This window comes from Gobius niger, assembly GCF_951799975.1.
Source record: "Gobius niger genome assembly, chromosome: 17".
In the NCBI taxonomy this organism is placed as follows: domain Eukaryota; kingdom Metazoa; phylum Chordata; class Actinopteri; order Gobiiformes; family Gobiidae; genus Gobius; species Gobius niger.
In genome coordinates this window covers 26,366,298-26,387,787 of record NC_136868.1, presented here as the reverse complement: position 1 = coordinate 26,387,787, position 21,490 = coordinate 26,366,298, and the positions used below count along the sequence as shown (strand labels likewise).

The following is a 21,490-nucleotide window of genomic DNA, read 5'->3' as shown; positions in this document are numbered from 1 at the left end:
GGCTGGGGGTGTGACTTATACGCAGGTGCGACTTATATGTCAAAATATTTAGTTTCACATGTTTGTTATTTTCACACTGACAGCCGCTAGATGACACTCTAGGCTTGTCAAGCAGCAGAAAGAAAGTTTGGAGTGAGCGAGAAACTTGTGAGGAACTGGAGAAAAGCGGAGGTTACTCTTACTGCAATGAAGAAAACAAAAATAGCTAATTGTGGACTAAAAGCTGGATGGCTACAGCTAGAGGAACGAGTTCGCAAATGAGAGCTTGAATGACGTGCTGCCGGGAGAGGCTTGTAAACGGCGCTGTTACGCCTCTAGGCCCAGTTAGTTGCCAAGGCTGGTGCGACTTATACTCCGGAGTGACTTGTATATGGTTTTTCCTTCGTCATTAATCATTAATGCAATGCACTTTTGGGTGAACGTACAACCACGGATCTTTAAGGATAAGCGTAAACTTAACACTTGAATGTAAGTCTCCTTTCATTCATAAAGTTCCTTTTTCCAAATGTGATGCAACACTATTGTTCTCTTGTTGCACAAACTGGTTCCCGTCTTTCTACACACAGCTGCTTCCTCGTCTCCGATCAATGACCTCGCCTCGATGAAACAAAGCTCACTCTGGCTCTTGTTTGCGCAGTAGTACTACCTTACTTTCTCTTCAGATATTACAGATCTGTCTCACTCTTTGTCTGGTTTGTCTACCCCGAAGTATAGTTGTTGTTTTTTTGGGGGGGTTTCCTCTCCAGTCTGGCTGCTGTTTTTGTCCCGACCCTGCGCCCCTCATTAGCTGTGGCCTCCTGTGCAAACCAAACCTGTCGGCCTGCCATATGCACATCCACAACCGCCCTGCCATGCTCCGCCAACCGTGACGCAAAAATAAGCAATTCCACGCAAGGAATTGTCATCGCAAACAGTTGGAAAGGCCTTGGGGGACATTTATTTCAAACTGCTGAGAAGTAATGGCATTGCTGATCGACTGCTCCGTGTTTTTTCTGGCTAAAACAATAATAAAAGGATTGTTATTATTTCCTTTTTTGTGTTAGAGGAAGATCCTTTCTCATGACACAACATTGTACTTTTTTTTTTTTTTATCTCATGCCAGACAAAAAGACATCTCTTGCCTCTGCTTACTATGCAGGGCAGCACATGTCCCCCATTCAGGCGCTGAGTGGCTGGGCCCGGCTGGCTGAGGTTGGCCTCTTCATCTCGACTCCTTTTAAACACATTGGTTGGAAAGCCTCCAGAACCCGCAGCCTGGAGATCAGACTTAAACGAGGCCTAACTGGGTGGCCCGTTGTAGTGCACTGTTGTAGGCTATACATATGTACACGCCCGTTCACGTGTTTGCGTTTACGCTGACAGCAAATCAATAAAGAGGCTCCAGGAAAAAAAGTACACAGGAAATCCCAAAGTAGGAACAGTGCTGGGGTTTAAGCAGCATGCTAGGCTTAGATGATGGCTTTATTATTGAATGTATATGAGCTGTTAATGTGTGTGTGAATTTTTGATTTACAAGATGGGACGAAATGAGTTACTCCAACCACTAGGGGTCAGTGATAGAAACTTGATTGACCCAGTGCTCACGAGCAGTTTGATGAGTTTTTAACCCAGATGCTTATGTCAAGATCAGCCACATGTGAGGACAGCGTCTGCCCACTAATGTGAAGCTTGGATGGAGGTTTCATTCCAGTGAGATATCCCTGGGCAACCCGCTTCCACTGCCTCAAAGTGTCAATAAACGCTGATGTATGATTGAGTCTGTCAGTGAATGTTTGTATGTGACTACAGATCAGAGAAATCAACCTTAAAGGTAGAGGATGTGTAGTTATATGTTTACACACACGGATTCGCTCTTACTACCAAACCCCGAGCCTCTGTCCCTGTCAAGTTCTATTTAGTTCTAGTGGAGGCCTGCAGTAGTTAAAAGTCAGTGAATTCCAGAGATTCTGATCTTGAGGTTTGGTATGTCCTGGTTCTTGTGTCCATGCCGCTTAAGGGCACCCAGGTTGTTGCAGACCGAACATACACTTTAAGATGCAGTTTTTGTTTACATACTGTGCATGTTCCTGAGATAAGTTTGTAGCACTTTGGGGATTGAACAAACTTAATTCCATAGTGGACAATATTTTATTTATCATTTTTACTATTTACATTTAGAACATTGATTCCCTCTGTGTGTCTGTACAACTTCATCAAACTTGTTAGGATTCTTCTGTGGTCAAAACATCTCTGTTTAGCATGTCTGGTGGTAGCTGCCATTGTTTTTAGCTTTGTTTTGAAATGTTGCTCTACATTATATTCTAATTCACCATAACTTTATCCTGAAAGTAAGTTTATGAATTCATATTTTAAGTTATGCTGCAAGACATAACAAGGAACGCATTGGCCGCAAAAACGTCATTGTAACACGGACCCGTTTCAACAAACTTTCTTAGAAAGTCACTGCAATAATTGTTCTGCGAGACTGGGAAAGTCCACGCTGAGAGGCTTCTGACCCTCCAGCCCAATGCGCACTTTCTCCCGGGGCATGGCGGGGGTGGAGCATGCGCATGGGATTTAATAATGGCATGTGTAATTACAGTGCTCTGAAGTTGGTTGTGTTTGCCAGGGCCAAGTTTGGGGCAAACCGCGTGCTGCAAATATAAAGGTGGACCAAACTCAGCTGTTATCATAACACACGGGAGAATGGGAGAATGTTTTTACTGGGACACTGTCAGAATTTAGAATGACTCTGAAAAAAGGTACAAAAATATCCTTTTAAGCATATATTGAGGTTAGATTTGTGGTATGATAAATGAAAAAAAAAAGTCTTTATTTTGACCTATTTTTACCTATTTTATTATGACCTCCATAAAACACATTAGTGATTTACTCATTTTCAGGAACAAATTTAAACAGGAAAGTAGCTACTAGCCCTTGCATGCTATTACCGTCCATTGGACGCTTTAAGTCGTATAAATCAAGACTCAGACATCCAGGACCGTTCTTATTTGAGGATGCTAAGCTTTCATTCAAAACTGATGTAGGGATCTAAACAGAGTTAGCAGCTGGATTGTTGAAAGGGTTAGCTTATTGCTGTCACTGAAAATGCTAAACCTTTTTCCCCCCACATACAGTAATGTTATGTGGACATTACTGCTACTTGCACTCTCACCTTAGGTCACCTTGTATTTGGCTACGGTTGCCATGCTGCCTGGCTTTATGTCCTCCTGTTTTCCTGCTTAGTACAATTACATTACTGTGTCTTGAGGAGAAGCTGCTAATTCCGTTAGCACTTGGGCTAGCATCCTCTGTGCTCTGAACGGAAGCCATTAAGTCATTAAACAGTGTGGAGCATCGTTTGCTCCTTTATTTTGCCACTAATGAACTACTTCCATGTGCAGTGATACACAAACAATGTGTGTTGCTCTTAACCTTACACCTATAGTTGAATTTTAGTGATCAGAATGCATTTAATATTATTGGCATCTATGTGCAATAGTGAGGGTGATTTACCAAGGGGGTCATTTATCAAGATGGGTGCTGAATGGCAAGTGCCATCCATCTATCCATCCGTTTTCTTCCATATGTCCGTTGCCGGGTCGTGGGGGCAGCTGTTGGAGCTGCCCAAGTCTCACTGGACAAGCCCCCTATGGCTCCTCCTACAGGTGCTGGGTCCACGGACGGACGGCCTCACGATTCTAACTAGAGCTGATAAAACAAATCTTTGATTTTCTGATACCCCGATTTACGTTTAGATTTAATTTTTCGGTTGATTACGATTAATTGATTACATGAGGTTTAGTGGAATTCAACCTGGATAGACTCAGACAAAAGCAGTGATTAGGAAGATTTATTGACATGTATATTAGTTTTGGCGATCAGACCCCGGCGGTAACATCGATGTATGAAAGTCAGTGTGGATAAACAGCTTGTAGTTAGGGATGCCTTCCCCGGAGCCTGGACACTGGTGGTGGTATAGGAGACCCGTGAAGCTGCAGCAGGGAGAAGCCGTGGATGGAAGAGGCGGAGATGGGGTGGAGGCGGGTCGCAGCACAGCTGGGAAGCGAACGAACCATGATTGCTGGGGCCTAAAAGCGGGACCGAGGCCGATGATTGGCTGCTATGGAGGTGCGGCTCTTATGCTGATGGCTGAGGTGGAGGTGTGGCCCTCTCGGAAGCGATCATTGGCTGGAGCTATGTGATGCTGGAAATCGTCTCCCAGGTTGAATTAACGCCTAAGCTTCATTTAAAAAATATTAATCAAAGTTAATCACATTTTACTTTAGCGGCACAGACATTTCCTTTTTCTGTCCAGATTTTGGTTAGGAATGAACACTTCGTAAAGCCAAAAACAATATTGTTGTCATACTTCACACAGTTAAGCCGACATAAACTTGTTTGGAACGGGCCTCACATCTCCACTCTCCACAAATAAGTTCAAATGTAGGATAATACAACAAGATATCTATGATAAACCTAGAATAAATACAACCCCTAAATAAATAATGCTTCAATACCATTAATGTGACTAAGTGACTGCAAAGGCCATAATTAACAAGTCCCACCACTAATTTAGACCATTCTCAGTCATGTGACATTTGGTTGGCAATGGACAAATTAAATAAAAACATAACAGGCACTCTGTAGTGGTGAGTGGAGTTCCAAACAGCTGATTGCCAGCCAGAATGATAGACTGAGAATGGTCTAGGATATATTTATTTTTTTTAGTCCATAAACAAACCCAAAAATAGCAAAGGCAATCACTGTAAAACAAAAATGAAAAGTCATTGTGAAGAGTGCAGTTTTTAACAAAGAGTATTCAAAAAAATGTATCAAAAATATGACTCTCTATGACCGTTGGTCTCTCATAAGGGGCTTCTGAACTGCTCTTTGTCTGACCCGTCTGACATGTTTTGTTTGTCCTGGGAGACCCTACCAGGGACACGAAGTCCCCGACAACAGAGCTCCCAGGATCATTCGGGCGCTTAAACCCCTCCACCACGTTAAGGGGGGCATGTTGCATCTAAATTACATTGAGCAAGCGCTTTGGTAAGTGTCAAGTCATTTGGACATTTTTACTTGCTCTTCTCTCATTTACATATCAGAATCAGTTCCCTAATACTGTAATACATGCAAATTAGATTGGTAAATTAGGTGCTGCATGCCTACAAATAAGCTATATGCGATTTCCCAGCTTGCACTCGCTATTTAGTAGGGCTGAAACAACTAATCAATTAATCGACAACTAATCGATTATTCAAATAGTTGTCAACTATTTTAGTAATCGATTAATAGTTTTCTAGTAAACACAGACTTAAAAAGAGCAAAAATTACATGTTTTTCAAGTTAGGGTCTTTAGTGTTTTGTACATGGAAAATTTCATAAATATCTGTCTGTGTCTCATCCAATCATAAAGCAGAATTGGCACTAAGAGCCTCCAAAAACACTCACTTTAAGTTTCCTCCATCAACGTCCTCAAGTGCTGCCACTTTAGCTTTATGTGAATCAAAAAAATGAAAAAATACCATTTTCATACACCATTCACAACTAAGCGATTAATCGTAAAAATAAACGGTAGATTAATCGATGACCAAAATAATCATTATTTGCAGCCCCACTATTTAGCTCCTGTCCTGGTAAATTATCCCCTATAGTTTTATCCAGAGCTGTCGCCCAGGTTTGATTGCCTTGATATTGCTTTATCAATGCCTTGGCAGACGTTTTCAATTATAGACACGGGTGTTTGTCAAAGGAAAACATTGGACTTCTGCTCAAAGTGGGAAAACGGGAAATAAAATATCTCAATTTCTGTACAAAGAGGTACAAGAAGTCTGTTGGTTTAAGGCGACACAGCGTTGCATGTGTGTAAGAAACCCACAAACCCCACTGTTTCATTAGCGCCATAGTAAAGGTGTCAAGGGCTAACATGAGGACGGAGGTGGATTTACAGCGAGAGGAAAAAGCCTCCGGGCACAACGAGAGTGCACTGAAATACCAAAAGAAGACGTGACATTTCGGCCTGTGATGTGTTGGTGTTTGCTCAAAAGAGCGTTGAAAGGAGGATAACGCGGGTAACACCTCTGTCCGTGCATCAAAGGAAGTTTTTACAGAAGTCTGGCTCAACATTTTTCATGCCATGAATGTTCCTGGAGTTGAAATGAAAAAGGACATCATGCAAAATCTACATTCTTGAGCTTGTAAAGTTGCTTCTTCAAAAACATTGCTGCGTTGTTTTGCTTCATTATCGTAATCCAGTTTACTTACAGCACTACTTAATCTATATTTCCTGGATTTTATTTGCGCAATAGTCAGGGCCTGGAAGTTTTCAAAGCCCATGACTCAACTGCTTCAACAGGAATAGAGATAGGCACAGCGTTTTGTCGGTGATTTGTTTGACGAAATAACATTTTAATACACTATGTGAAAAAGCGATTGCTAGATCCAAGTTGGCCTTCAGTCACAATAACCAGAGGGAGCATGACGAGGATGATTCTTTTGCCGTAATGAGGTGCGTTTATGAGCTTGTAACACCGCCGCGGACCTGAATGCAGCTCTAGCCTGTACAAGGACAGGTCTTTGTGTTTCTGCTGCGATTATGTAAGAGCTTTGCTTCTGCAGTCGAGACTGTTACGGAGGCCGGGACAGTGACAAAGGCTAACAGGAAGACACATTTGGGCTCAATAATGGGCTCAATATCGGGAAATAGTGATCGCCATACTTCATACTTTGCAGCTCTTTGATTTGATTTGTAAATATAATACGGCCTCCAAGACACTAATATAATAGATCGAGCATTTATAATATATATTTTTAGTTTCATGTTCCATGTTTTTCTCCTTCTCTAAACTGTCATTAAAGCAGTACTAAGTAGCGTGTTTACCTTAATAAATCCTTTTCGTAGTCCCTGTGGGGGTAATATAGTTGTTTATGGGATGATTGGAGGGTCTTTCATCTCCCCCGGTGTCTCTGGCCAGAAAACCATGTTTGCAACTTGACTGCCACCGGACCGGAGCCACCAATACACACTAATAGAATCACGAAGAAGCTAACTGCGGGCTAACGTCACTTTAAACAGTATTTACTGCCAAGTTAGAGTGAAAAAAATGATTTCCATTGTATAATTGGATGCACAATATCCCTCTCTCCCTTCGCCTTTCCTGTCAGCGTCGTATTGACTCTCCAAGACAAATAATAAAAAATCGTAACTTGCTACTACACCCGCAGTTGCGCTTATGGCCTCTAGGGGGAAGAGTTACTTAGTACTGCTTTAAAGCCCATGTTAGTGTACTTGCATATATAACATATTTTTTGTTATGAAGCATTGCTATCATTACGCCACTAATAGCCGTGCTGCTAACTCGTCATTTCAATAGGTTTAATTCTCGCAGTTGCCACCAGAGGGCGACATACACATAATTAAGTTGTTTTTTTTAGGATGGCAAGAGAGAGATGACCTTCGTAAAATATCACATCATTTAAAATCCCTGTCCTAAAGCTTTGATCTGCCAGCTTCTATGATGGCATCTGTCATGTCCCTAACTCGCGGCTCGGCACGGGTGTTGAACTTGAGACGCGTGTCGAAGCCCTGGGATGCGTGTGCGCGTAGTTGACCGGGCTGCTGCTAGCATCGGGTTGCCTCTCTGAAAACTGCTGAGATGAGCTCAGTTGGTTGTGGCAGGATGTGGCGAGCGTGTGACCAGGCTCAGGGGAAGTATGAGAGTTAAGGAAATATCGCAGAGGACATGGAGGGAGACAACTGGGCTTTCATTGTGGGTAAGATGTTCTTTATTTTTCTGGATGTTGTGAGTATTCCCATCCGAATATAGCTTTCGCTGGCAGCTCTGCGGTCTGGATTGTGATACATGGTTCTCACAATGGCAGCACTTTTTGTTCTCTAATGCAATATTTATGATGAGTCTCTAAATTGCACGTCCATCAATCTTGCCTTTCCTGTTTTGTTGTGAACCTTGCTCTACTGTCAGTTTTAACATTCTACCAAAGAAAACGATCGAAGTTTTTCTTCGCTTGTGTGGCCGTGGATGATTGCAAAATTAAGAAGAGTAAAGTGTACCGCATATAGCTCACTTGGACATTGCATGTGCGTGTTTTTGTTCCATGGGAAGTTGCAAATATTCATTGCACTTTAAGGCTCTTTAGGGATCGTGCACATTTCCTTAATTCGGCACACACTGCAAAAAGTAACTAACTAGATCAGTAAAAACATCTCAATTTGAGCATAATAATCCACATTTTAGTTGTTTTGACTAGTTAAGAAGTTCTTGGGCATTTGTCCTAGATTATTTCACTTGTTCTGAGATGTTTCTGACTCGTTTCAATACATTTCGTCCTTATTTCAGGTCATTTTCTTTGCCAATGGGGTAAGAAAATTGGTCTTATCTCATTGGCAATTTTGCTTTCTTATTTCAAGCGAGATTTACCCTAGAACTGGTCTGAAATGTCCTCAAACAAGCAAAGTAAACTAGGTCCGATCAGGAAAAGTGTCTAAATGAGTGAAAACCGCTCAAAACAAGATACATTTCCTCAATTCAAGTCATTTAAGCCAACGCTTGATATTCACTTTTTCCAGTGCAGTAGCTTTCACGCGCTTGTGAAATCAATGGAGTGTGTGTGCAATGGCTTTCTTTTACTGAAATATGAGTCTCTCTTTTGGGGAATGGCGGAATGGACTATGATGAATTTTGTTGTAGTGCTTTTGTAAATGATTTTGTTGTAATGAGTTGGTTTGGGCTATATACGAACCCTTCGATAACGGAGATGTATTTCGACTTGGAGACATTAACGGCTTTTCCTAACTCCTACACGAGTACAGATTTAGATTTCTTTTTAGTACTTCTACTTCACTATTTTAGAGCAGATTTATATACTTCCTACTCGAACTGGTTTAAAAGTAAATGCATTGAATTCTGGTTTAAGCGCTTTCTACTTTTGCTGAAGCTGCAGTAAAGTTCTGATCAGAAACCATGAAGTCGAGGTCACAAAGCCTGATCTAAAAATTGTTATAGAAATATTCATTGAGATAGCCTACATTTAGCACTTTCCTAAGTTAGAAAATGCCACTGTTTCCGCATAAAGTAAAGAAATCTCCAAATGACAATATCATCTGTGGCTATATTAGGCTCAATCCATAGTTGTCTAAAGTTATTGTTTATTTATGCTCCATTGATCCTTCACTAATGTATCTCAAAAAAGGTGTCTGGAGTTTTACAAGGCCGTCAATCCACTGTCCCGTCCATGAGCGCAGTTTTAGCTCCGAAGTGTTTTTGGCAGCACAATCAATGCGGAGCTATAGCTGTTCAATAATTCACGATGCCCATGCTTTTATCTGTCGGATGATGCCGGACGGCTGCCGAATCTAACCTTTACTGCACCACTGTGTCTCACACCTCCAACAAAGTACTCGTTACCAATGGCAGTAATTGATCGTTTCCTTGCACTTTTGCCCCTAGGATTGAAAAAACGTACAAGGAAGGCCTTCGGGATACGGAAGAAAGAGAAGGACAATGACTCCACGTGAGTAAAGCTTGCAGTGAATGTGCAGTGCGTGTATTAAGGCTGTGATTCTCCAACTTTTAACAATAGGAAAGGTCTGATTAAGGTTGAAATGTCCCAAGAAAAACAAAAGAGGAGAATCTACTTGTGAGCTTCACACCATGTTTGTGAACTTTTTAAAGGACTGGCATGTATCTGATAGACAAATTTAGTCATGCCTCGTTGTGCTGTATCCTCTATAAACAGTTTTAACCCAGACTGATATTACAGTGCAAATATGTATGTAATATGTAATATGTAATATAATATCATGAGCACAGTCATATGAATCCGGACAGACAGATATTTGCAGCTGTTTGGATCAAGCGCACCTCATTTTAGCCACTCAGTTAGTCTCAAAACTAGAGTTTGACTGATATAGATTGTTCATTTCATTTCATTGGGGTAAAGGTATCATTAGCATGTTTTGTTTTCTCGAGTTGAGATTTAGCCCAGAGCTCTTCTGCTCCAAATGCAGCAGAACAGCAGAGCCCAAGCATATGCGCGACACCGTGTGTTTTCCCGCCATCACTGTATCGTCAGTTTGTCAATTAAAGTGCAAAATGTAAAACCGCTCACTTATGGCTGTACTGCATCACGATTTGTCCGGCCGGCTGATTTGAGCATGGACTTCAACAGAAAATTCAATCCAACTTGCAGCGCAAAGTGAATAAAACGATTCTATGCCTTTCCTAGCAAGGTCTAAACTACATTTACAAAGTGCATTAGGTTTTAAACTGATAAACACCTCCGAGTTCAAGTCCTAGCACCATCATTTCAGAACTAGCACAGGAGTACGTGGTAATGACCTTTTATTTATTTTGTCTGCATTTAATTTTTGCTTTGCCAATCGAAAGATGCAATCATTTCCCCGTCATTTTGAGTGAATGGCCTATTTAAAAACCTAATTGCTTTTTAACAAGTGTTTTTTTTTATTCAAATGCTTTGCCTGAGCAATTAGCCGAGTACTTGGCTTTAAATGACACGCTAACATGTTCTAATTCTCCTCTCTCTCTCTTTCTCGCAGGGGGTCCCCAGACAGAGATGGAGTAAGTCACACAGAATTATTTCAATTCATCATCCAATTCATTCATTACGAAAGCCTGACAATTTTACCTTCTTTCCACACGACCCGCCAGGAGCCTCTAGAGGCGGAATCGGTACTGGAGAGGGGCTCTTATAACGAGAATAGATTTTAGATTAGAAGTCTGCCCTGCTTACACTGACCGTCACTTTAGATTTTCGTGTGCATTATTCAGCCCCTAGACTATTATAGAACACCAAGGAAGTAGCCAATTTTCCTAGACGTCTGCTCATGTACAATAAATTAAACAATATCGCAGTAGCAGTAGTAGTATGAGTTGACAGTGAACCCGCCTTTCCTCCCGTGTACATGAGAGTTTGAATGAGTGAGTGTGTCCTTGATGTAAAGCGCTCGTGGAGGTAGAAACTGTATCATTGTGACCATTTTAGTTGTGGTAGCGATGAAAACGGCAGTCTTTTATAGCTTATAAACAGCACTATAAACCGACACTAAATATTTTTCTTCATTTTTAGTCTCAGAGGAAGGCGAATGGAGCCCCAAATGGCTTCTACGAGGATATCGACTGGGAAAGATATGTAAGTGAACGCAGTGTTGTTGAAAACTATAACGATATCATTGCAATGACAGCGACGAACTAAAAATAGCTCTTTGGCGACTAAAAGGCGACGAGACGTTTATGAGTTAATGTTGATGAGACGAAAATGGGAGAAAGGACTTTGTGAGGTTAAAACTTGACTAAACCTAATGCATAGCTTGACAATAACTTTGTTCTAGGCTGTTTCCTGTATTGGCAACGTGAAACCCTATGTTTAAAAATCCTTTGTACTGTTTTTTTTCCAGAACTCTCCAGAGATAGACGACGAGGGCTACAGCATAAGACCCGATGAAGAGTCTGAAGAGGGAGATATCCTTCACTTTTGATGCAATTCAGGCTCGTCCCTCCCAAACCAGGAGGGATGAACCTGAAAAGAGAACTGGATTAACTTTACCCCTGCGCAATGACAGAGGACTATAATGAACTAGTCAGTGAGTTTTTAGCTTAAACACATATGGTAGAGAAGGAGATGGAGAGGAAAGAGAATCTGAGGTGGCCGATCGGAGATGAAGCGCCAGGTTGGAGGAGACGAAACTCGGTCTCCCTGGTTAAATTTGCTCTTCAACTTTAGTATTTCGATTACTTGCCTTAACCCGGCGTTCCTACCTGTCCCCAAGAAGACGCACTTCTTCTCCTCGGATGAGTCGGAGGAGGAAGGGGAGCAGAGGCGAAAGTTCAAAATCAAGATCAAGCCGCTCCCACCGGACTGCGTGATTGCGGCGCCCACTGTGGACGAGCTCAAAGCCTCCATAGGCAACATAGCTTTGTCCCCGTCACTTGTGGTTAGTAACACCGTACTCTTGTGTTCGGCTTCGACTGTGTGGCATCTTTCTAGCAGGCTTTACTTTGCATTTTTTGCCCAGCGACGGGGCTTTGCATGTTTTCCACTGTGTTCTGTTTTAACTCTGAAGTCAATAACTAGAGCCTGTTGAGCATCACTCTGCAGCAATAACAATGCAATGAACAGGGAAACCTTTATAATTTAAACAGGCCGGACAGAGGAACTTGCCATTAGCACTTGCAATCAACAACGTTCAGAGTTGATTTAAAATTGTCACTGTCACAGAGTTACTGCTGGACTATATTTATCGCAATGGTGCTCTCATAGTATGTCTCTGGATTTTGTCTCCCCTTATGGATTCAAAGTCACTGCTAAAACATACATCAGACTGTTCCGCTAACAGTTGTACGTTTGTAGTATTTAAAGTGATAGTCTGTAAGTTTGCAAGAGTGTAAGTGAGGAGAGACAGAGGGAAAGTTGAACGTTTAACCAGAGGGCCCTTCTTAGTTTGCAAAGTGAGGCGAGCAGGAACAGAATTTTCAACAGTAAAAGATCAAGCTCCTCCCCCTCCCTCCTGATTGGACCTGAGAGGCTGGTTCACAGGAAAGGCCTGTCTCATTGGTCAACACGGGAGGATACTAGGCTCTGATTAGTTGCTGAGATTCAGGAAGGAGGGACTTTATGAAAAATGATATATACGTTCCTACTTACTTTACATCAATATGTAAGACTGGATGCTTGATTTTGCACATTTTATAAAATTATGGAATACATTTAAACTTCCAGACTATCACTTTAACCATATACATTCGTGGTCTTATTGTGTAAATATTTAGATCATGGGTTTGTTACTTTGACTTGAGTAATGTCAGTGAATCTAAGTAAATGTAAAAAAGGTTATGTTCACGAGAGTAAAGTTTTTGACTACTTTAACCACCTCTGATTGTGGTTCTGTTTTAAGGGGAGCCTTTTTTGCCATCACTTCAGTCAGATTCCATAGATTCAATAACGTTTTTTAGAAAGCAACCGTCATTTCTTCAAGCTTCGCTGAAACAGAGCAAAGGATCATGGTCTATGTAGCTCCCTCTGCTTTTACCATGCTGCTGCGACAAAACAACGGGCATAGGTGCTTGTAATTCGGTGTTGACGGTCTTTGATGTCACCGTGAGAACAAATTTGCAATCGTAATAACCTTTGTTTCAAGACTCTTCTTCGTTTAAGCCCAGTACGATTTCAGTTTTTTAAGCCGCTCGTTCGTTTGTCGCCTTTGTCCTCGCCGGGTTTTTTAACACGAGGCAGATGTCCCACCACGACGCGCAACCCATCTGACAAGTGGGCCCGAGCCAAATAGCAGGGTGTGAAGCTCTGTTTAAAGTGACGCGGCTCCATTGAGAAGTCCCGGATCCAGGCCTTTCGCCGCCGCGTTTCGGACAGGCTGTCCTCGACAACAATGGGGGAGAGAACGCGCCTATCCTTCGCGTCCTGCTCCCGATTCCTCTATTCTCTAGCGAGGAGCCTCAAGCTTGGGTGTCCCTCCGTAAATAATTCACGTAGGAAAGTGGGCACAATAGTCGCGTGTCAGCCGGCCGTGCGTTGCGAGATTGTTTGTGGTCATTCGAGCCCCTGGCCTCAATAATTCAGTCCGGTGGCCATGCTAACCTACCCTACTATGAGTTGTGTCCAATGGTCAGACTCTGCATGCTTTGTTTCTTTCAATTCTTTACTGTACAAAGTTCTGCAGAGGGACTTGGCAGCGGTGAATAAATGCCCTGGGTACATCTTGCCCTTTTTAAGAACGTTTAAGTCCGTTTTAAGGTAAACGCTTGTGTAATAATGAGCATGTCCAGTCCAGTCCCTCTCATAAATCTTACCATTCACACGGTTACTCCTCCTAGGCCACTCACTTTAGATGCTAAGCAACCTCAGCTGCGGACTGCTAGTAAAACTCTCAGATGAAAAAGAGAAAAGACGACTAACGTTCCCAGGCCTCTTAGAGTAAACAGCGCCTTTTTTCCCCAAAGTTTTCCTCCACGAAATCTGCCGTCTCTAGACTAAACTGACTTTGCTTTTGATTTCAGCCCACGCACTGCAGGAATACGATAAATGTCATCTGTTTCTTGAAGATACTGTTTGTACCATGTATAATTAGCACGTAGACACATATGTTATGCATGTATTTCAATGTATTTTTTGCTGTATTACAAAATGACGGCTATTTTTTCAGAAAGCTACTTTGCAAATCTTAATACTCTAATGCTCCTGTCTAACAATCCTATTCTCTGTTTGTTTTTGACCTGTCATTCTCTTGCTGTCGCTAACCCTGCTAACCCGTAGAAGAGTCCGGTAAGGCTTGCTTTGCTCGTAGTTGTCGTCATTTTCTGAATACTCAAATTCAACTTGAACAAATAGACATGTGCTAAACACTCAGAGATGATTACTTTTAAGTGCACATTTTTCTACAGCTCAAAAATAATGTCTCTTGCTTGCCCCAATGCCTGTTTGTTTGTTTTTTCAGTTCCTGTTTACAGACATTACATCACACACAATCCATCCAATCAAACGACATGTCCTCTCATCGAGCATGTCCCGCCCCTTATTGCGTCACTGTAATCATCCACGGCTCACTGCCCAACTGGAACATGAGCAGGGAGTCAGGGAGTCAGGGAGCCTGTAATGCTCGCAGATATTAGCAGACGCCCGGCTAGGAGGCCAAATGATGTGCAAGAGAATAACAATGCAGATTATAATATTTATGTGGTGAATACAGCGTAATCATTACTGTGGGGTTGTTAGTGCAGTATCAAAAGGGACACGCTGCCATGTTTGAGTCATTTTGGTGAAGACAAGCAAGTCCATTATACGCTCCTAATGGATCCGTAAACTCTCTACTTTATGCAAGATCAACTTTTTTAAGCTTTTACATACTGTATACTCGTCATCAACCGCACCTGGTTTGTTTGATTTGCACATTTTCCCCGTAATCCTTATGTTCGTCTGTCCCCAAAGCGCATGCCAGCTCCGATTTGTTAAGTCTGTGCTAGTGATGGGCAGATGAAACAGCTTCCCTGATTGTATCACGCTGTATCAGACAGCTACATTGTATAAGCGCCATCTGGTGGTGAAAAATGTATTATAGCAGTGTGCCGGAAAAATGTGAACTCAACACTGGCTTTAACTCTCGTTCAAAAATGTGAAACCAATCGTCATGAATGTACCTTTTTTTGAGAGCGATAGTTCAGTAAGAAGGGAACTGCGCCGAACCAAATGAATGAGAGACTACAATAAAGTATCGGAATTACAGCGATCTCAAAAAGAAATCAATGACCAAGACTGAAGAAAACAACAACTTCTGCTTGAGACCGTGATAAAGCACATGTGCGCTATGTTTTTTTCCCAGTGGATGTGCAGTCAAACGAACTACTCCCCCCTGCTGCTCGCTGCGTGTGACACAATATGATACAAAATGACACAATGAAAGTGACCTTTCTTTAAATGACACGCACAGTGACACAACTCGGCTGAGGTGTTGCTTTCTGTGCTTGATAAATGTGTCGGTACCTTGTTCTTTTAGCCCATCACTAGTCCGTGTTCTTTCACCAAATTGTTATAATCATGTCCCTCGTCAAATCACCGCATACCTCTCTTTTGCCTTTCGTTCAAGTTTTTACAGCTAGAGCAGTTTTATTTACAATTCTTTTTAAGATTTTCCCTCCGCACCCATTTTTTTTGCGAATGAGGACAACAAAGTGACATTGTGAGAGTGGCGATGTCGTCCCCCAGCCCACAGTCGTGTACAGTAGTGTATTTGTAATGACTGATTTGTGACTCTCTGACCAGGTGTCTCTTCTCTCTTCCTTTTTGCTGGTCACAGAGACGCAGCCCGGTGAGTGCCCTTACGATTTCTCCCCCTGATACTGCATCACACTCTTCTTCTCTTTTGCTTCCCTTTAAATGTCATTTCTTGGGTTTAAAAGCAGAAGTGATGGTTTCAAACTGTTACCTAGTTCGAGCTCTGGATTCCCATTCAAAATACAAGACGCTGTATCCGTCAGCCTGTCTTCTATGCTGCTCGTGTGAGGTTTTCACGTGGAGTGTCGTGGTCTCATTTGCACTTTTGACAGCTGGCTCTTTGAAGTCTCACCTCCCTGTAGTGTTGTTTCATCTGCCTGTCTGGTCCAATATCCATCTTTACTGATGTGGCCTGTTTCTTAATGGCTTCACTCACTAATGTCTTGAGTTTTTGGGCTCCCTGATTTCCAGTTTTCCTTCCTGTTTGAAATGTTGTTTTTATATGCAATGTCAGTGTTAGTTTAGGTTAGATTTTTTAGATACAAGTGGTGGTCCAGGCAAGAATGTAGTAACAATTGCATATAAAAGGATTGATTATTAGATGGTTTATTGAAAATTGGCTAGTGCTAACTGACATTACACAACACAGTATGACTCCGACTGCTTCTCATTGTCTTCCAAAACCGTTAAATGCTTTAAAAGTTCAATCACTTAATTACGTCTTAGTGCAGCTGTGCTACCACAAGCACGGAAAGTTTCAAAACAGTTGCACACTATTTTTCAGTTCCTCTAAAAGTATTTATATTGATTTGATTTGATTTGATTTGATTTGATTTGATTTGATTTGAGCAATTATTTACATAATTTACATTATTATATTTACATTCATGTCACATGAAACCAAAGAAAATTGCATCATGTTGTGCTTTTTTAACTGAATAATGAGCTTTATAAACCATTAACTAATATTTTCAAAAGTAACACAGATTAAAGTGACAGTCTGGAAGTCTGAATGTGTTGCAAAGTTGATCAAATGTGCAAAATCGACCACCTATTCTTGCATTTTGATGCAAAGTAAGTAATAATATATGTCTATTATTTTTTTGCTAAATCCCTCCTTCCCGGATCTCAGTAACTAATCAGAGTCTAGTATCCTCCCGTGTTGACCAATGAGAGGAGCTTTTCCTGTGAACCAGTCTGTCAGGTCCAATCAGGAGGGAGGGGGAGGGGCTTGATTGTTTACTTTTGATAAGTCTGTTCCTGTTCTCTTCATTTTGCAAACTAAGAAGGGCTTTCTCATTAAAGAGGGGAGGAATTTCATTTTTTACTTCACTCTATTCAATTTCACTCTATCCCTTCCCTCATCTTCATTTTGCAAACGTACAGACTATCACTTTAATTTGGATATGCTGTAATATGACACTAAAGGCATAAAGAAGATATTTACACCTTGCACCTCTTTGTCTATTTTCTATCACAGGGTTTGAAAAGAAACACTTCCAGTGAGTATGCCTGGATATTATTTTATGTCACCAGTTATGACCAATATTGCTAGCATTTATTAAAAAAAATTAGACATTATTCTTATTTTCTTTTATTTCTTTTTCGATAGATGACGACGACATTGTCCGACCGAGGCGCGTTGTCCCTGTTGCACCTGTTGTGGCGGCGTCACCAGCTCCTGCGCCAAAGCCACCCAGGTTAGATTATTAGTTCATAATTAACGTTTGTAAATACGTTGTCATCTAGTCATGATTTACTAATTGCTAATCATCACTGTAATATTTTTGTAAAGTGATTCCTTTACGTTTCATTTTATAATTCCAACTTTTGTCCACCCTTTGCAGCCGTCAGTCTCCAGTCGCTGAGGACACTACCGCCTTATTTGGGCCTCCGTTGGACACAGCCTTTGGAGAACAGAAAACTGAAGGTATGCTAGTTTAGTTGCATTGCATTTTTTTAAAGGCGCATTTACAACTGCTGCATCTTTAGCTCGGAGGTCGAAGTTTACGGTAGCACCCAAAGGCCTCTGCTAATCGCCACAGTGCCCCTTGTTAATATGCAGATTCCTCTGTCACCTACTTTTACCCGAATCCTGTAAGGTTTAGCGCTGCAGGCTGCAGTGAGGCTCTTAGCTGTTACGCAACCGCCATGTCAGGCGTAGCTAACAACATGCTGACACAAATTCATGCTATCAATCCGTTCAAGAGCAGCAGCATGGCACATGACTCATAGTGTGTGTTACTCAAAGGTATAAATGCGCTTAATGTTTGTTGACAAATTCTGCAAGATGTTAGGCAGTGATTGTCGAAGTATTCACACCAAATACCAAGCCGTGAGGTATTGAGTTGTCTGAATACCATCAGGACTAAAAGACGGAAGTACAATTGGAGTGAAATAGGCGTTAACCCGGATTGAATTGGCTTGTTGCACGGTGTGGCTATGCTAATTCCTCTGACCTGAAGGTGTGAGCGCCTGGACTTCCTGTCTGTTTTCTTTTCCTGGAATAATAATCATATTTTCTAAAGATTATGTTGTGGGCGGTGAGTTCCCGGTAGACGATCATTTACTGTGTGTTCGAATCTTTATGTAACGAGTTCGGATCAGAGATGACTGTGATCATAAAGGATTGATAGTTTGTCTTGAAGCTAAAGGCTAACATGCTATAAAAAAAAAATATATATAAAGGCACTATTTCAAGTTGTGTAATGCATTAACCCCTTAACTCCCACCTGAACTGAGCACAATTTCTCGACGAAGACAATGATGGAAATGTGGCAAAATGTCACAAAAATGTCACAAGAAATAGACAAAAATGTGACAAAAAAGTGACAAAAATGATGGGAAAAAAATCCTCTCGGTTCAGGTGGGAATTGAGAGGTTAAATTAGCTTTTAGCTTCAAGACAAACTCACTGATCCTCACAAACATAAACGTCTCCTCTATGGAAATATTTCTACCAGGAACTCACTGGTCGAAGCTAATCTTAATGGAAATGAACACGAACAGGAAGTACTAGCGCCCACAGCTTCAGCTCAGAGGAACTAGCGTAGCCACATTGTGCAACAAGCCGATTGTTCATATTTTCCATTCGTATTACTTTGTGTGTTCAAGTCACTTTTTGTAATCTCAACGGTGATTTCATAATATTAACCCCATTGAGAGCACAAACGGGGACACTATGATTGACTTGTTCTGTCCTCCCTGAACACCAGGGGCTCTATCAGAGTCTGACGTGTGGGGAGTTCCTCTGTCAGAGTCCAATTCCTCTTTGAGCAGATCCTTCCCGACTGGAAGTAAGTCGCTTGACCGGTGTCACATGACCCCACTCCCATGGAATGAGTGCCCCCCCCCCACCCTCCAGCTCACCTCATGAATCCACTCATCGTCCGGTTAGCCCCGTACTGGCCACGCTGACAAACCATTCAGGACGGCACTAACCCTGTCATCCGCCATCCCACGACCAAAGCGGGTTCAACGTGGGGCGCCCCCTCCTTGCATTTGGCATGTTGACTGCCTGTATTGTGATGCATGACTGGGAAGATGTTGTAATAATTCATTTTCGGTAAATGTGACAATGTCCATAGAGCCGTTTCTTGCCATGAACACCGATAACATTCACAGCGTTTCATTTTATCATTTTCTCTTTTTCATAAATTTTGCTTGATCATGTAATTTATTTATTCATTATTTTTATGCAAATCTCTGGTGGCGTATTTGCCACTTGATTGGAGCTCTATGGTCAAACTTCCTTCTGGTGCCGGAAGAAAAAATCTCTATAGACTTTTTAAATTTTATTTCGATAAATCTCTCATTTAAAATGTTTTGTCCCTGAGTCACAACATAGGTGATCAGCTGCCATTGTTCTTTCAAACTTTGTTTTGCTAGAAAAGTCCATGGAGATTTTTTAATGACATTTTGACTTCCGGCACAATCCAGGAGGCGCGACTGTGTTTATTTTTATGTGTGTCGGGCCCTGAATTGAAAGAAATGGCCCTGAATATAAGTTTGCATTTGACCTTAGTTTTTATCAGCAAGTTGAATCAAACTATTATTTAAAATGTTTTCCTGGGAATGAAGTTGTCTGAAATATATTACGTTATTGCACATCAAATTCATTGTTGTTTCTTTAAATTTCAGCTCCACCACCTCTTCCTCCCAAAAATGTCCCAACAACACCTCCGACCACTGGCCCCACAGAGAATCCTGGTAAGAATAATCTCTCCTCACCTTTGCTTTATGACTTTTCTGACTTAGCAACATTTTATTCCTATTTTTGGTTTGAAAATAATCCAGAATCTTTGGTTTTATAATTGTTTATAACATCAGTTGACTGTTGTTAAGTGTCCTTCTTCCATACGCACTAAAGCTGGATATTGGGAAGACTTGGCGTATATAAAATGTTGCTCTTAAGAGTATTACCTCTGCACATAAATCACTTCCTGTCGTCTCCCCCAGCACGGCCTTTTCCCCGTCTGGTTAATGCCGCTCTGTTCCAGATTCATCGACGGAGGCGGACAGCTCCAGCAGGAAGCCCTCCATAGCAGACCTGGACAACCTTTTCGGCCCAGAGCAGGCGCCCCCTGCTGGTGAAGAGACCAATGACTCCTGGGTGTGCTTCAGCGAAGAGGCGCCAGACCGGCCACAAAAGGACCTTACCCCGCCCTTACCCACCTCACCCCCTCCACCGCTGTCCTCCCCGCCTCCACCTGCCCCCACGCCTCCACCCCGCCCAGAGGAGCCCGCTCCCCCTCCTCCCGTCTCCCCACCCGCGAAAGAGGACTCGCTACCCCGCTTACCCACCTCCCCGCCCCCCTCTGAAGAGCCCTCCATCCCGCGCGTCCCGTCTTTAACATTATCTACGTCTCCTCCACCCAAAGACCTGGCGTCGCCCGCCGCTACGTCCCCCCCAGTGCTCTCGCCCACCAGCCCCCCTCCCCGAATTACAGCCCTGCCTACAGAGCTCCCACCCACGACACGCTCCACCCCTCCGCCACCGCTGCTCCCCCCCGTGGCCCCGTCTCCAGAAGAGCGGCCCAAAAGTCCAGAAGCGCCCCAATCCAAAGAGGACAGTGTGGAAGCTGTCGCCCCGCCCAAAGACTCAGTGCAGGACGGGAGCAGGAGCACGCCGCCCCCGCCGCCTCCCCCCACGTACAGGGCGATGGTGTCATCTCCAGGGCCCACGCCAGGCACAAATAGCGGTGAGTGTGGAAAACGAAGAAGTTTCTTTACGAAAGTGTTCCTAATGTACAGTATTGGGCCTTATATAGACTTTTTAAGACCAATTTCAGAACATTAAGGCTTAAACTACAGCTTGAGTAGTTTTTGTACATGTTGAGTTTTTGTACATGTTGAGGCCATATATTATCTAACTGCAATTTGTTCATATATTGTTTGTGAATGTATATTTATGTTTTTTCTGCATTGCTCTGCGTTTTGTGCAGGCTCCTCTTCACCCGTGAGACCAAGTACACCCACATCAGTAAACCCCACTCCCCCGCCACCTCCACCACGGCCCCCATCACGACCAAAGCTTCCTCCAGGGAAGCCCACTGTTGGGGATGTGGTAAGTATGCAGCAAAGAATATGCCATCTCTTTTTTTAAACATAACATGCATTTGTCCAAATGGCAAATTGGCAACAAACAATGGCAATAAAACCAATTCTGATTGTGATTACTGTCAGTGTGGTGTTTCCATGCCCGTATTTTCTTCCCTCAATTTACACTTGCCACAAAAAACAACAACATA

At 42.4% G+C, this 21,490-nt stretch overlaps 1 protein-coding gene across 4 annotated transcripts in view; it reads left to right on the top strand.

The window, feature by feature from the left end:
- The window catches only part of sgip1a (SH3GL interacting endocytic adaptor 1a), a 49,702-nt gene that overhangs the window by 15,269 nt on the left and 12,943 nt on the right, over positions 1-21,490 (top strand). For 2 of the 4 annotated variants that reach the window (XM_079575589.1, XM_079575586.1), the window contains exons 3-14: positions 9,450-9,513; positions 10,559-10,580; positions 11,089-11,151; positions 11,417-11,480; positions 11,778-11,965; positions 17,222-17,243; positions 17,354-17,441; positions 17,589-17,671; positions 18,956-19,036; positions 19,881-19,949; positions 20,240-20,941; positions 21,185-21,306. In XM_079575589.1, coding sequence (XP_079431715.1) covers positions 9,450-9,513; positions 10,559-10,580; positions 11,089-11,151; positions 11,417-11,480; positions 11,778-11,965; positions 17,222-17,243; positions 17,354-17,441; positions 17,589-17,671; positions 18,956-19,036; positions 19,881-19,949; positions 20,240-20,941; positions 21,185-21,306 — 1,568 coding nt within the window. Of the gene's footprint in view, positions 1-9,449; positions 9,514-10,558; positions 10,581-11,088; positions 11,152-11,416; positions 11,481-11,777; positions 11,966-15,823; positions 15,836-17,221; positions 17,244-17,353; positions 17,442-17,588; positions 17,672-18,955; positions 19,037-19,880; positions 19,950-20,239; positions 20,942-21,184; positions 21,307-21,490 lie in introns of all 4 variants that reach the window. The other 2 variants (XM_079575587.1, XM_079575588.1) reach the window with 2 other exon arrangements.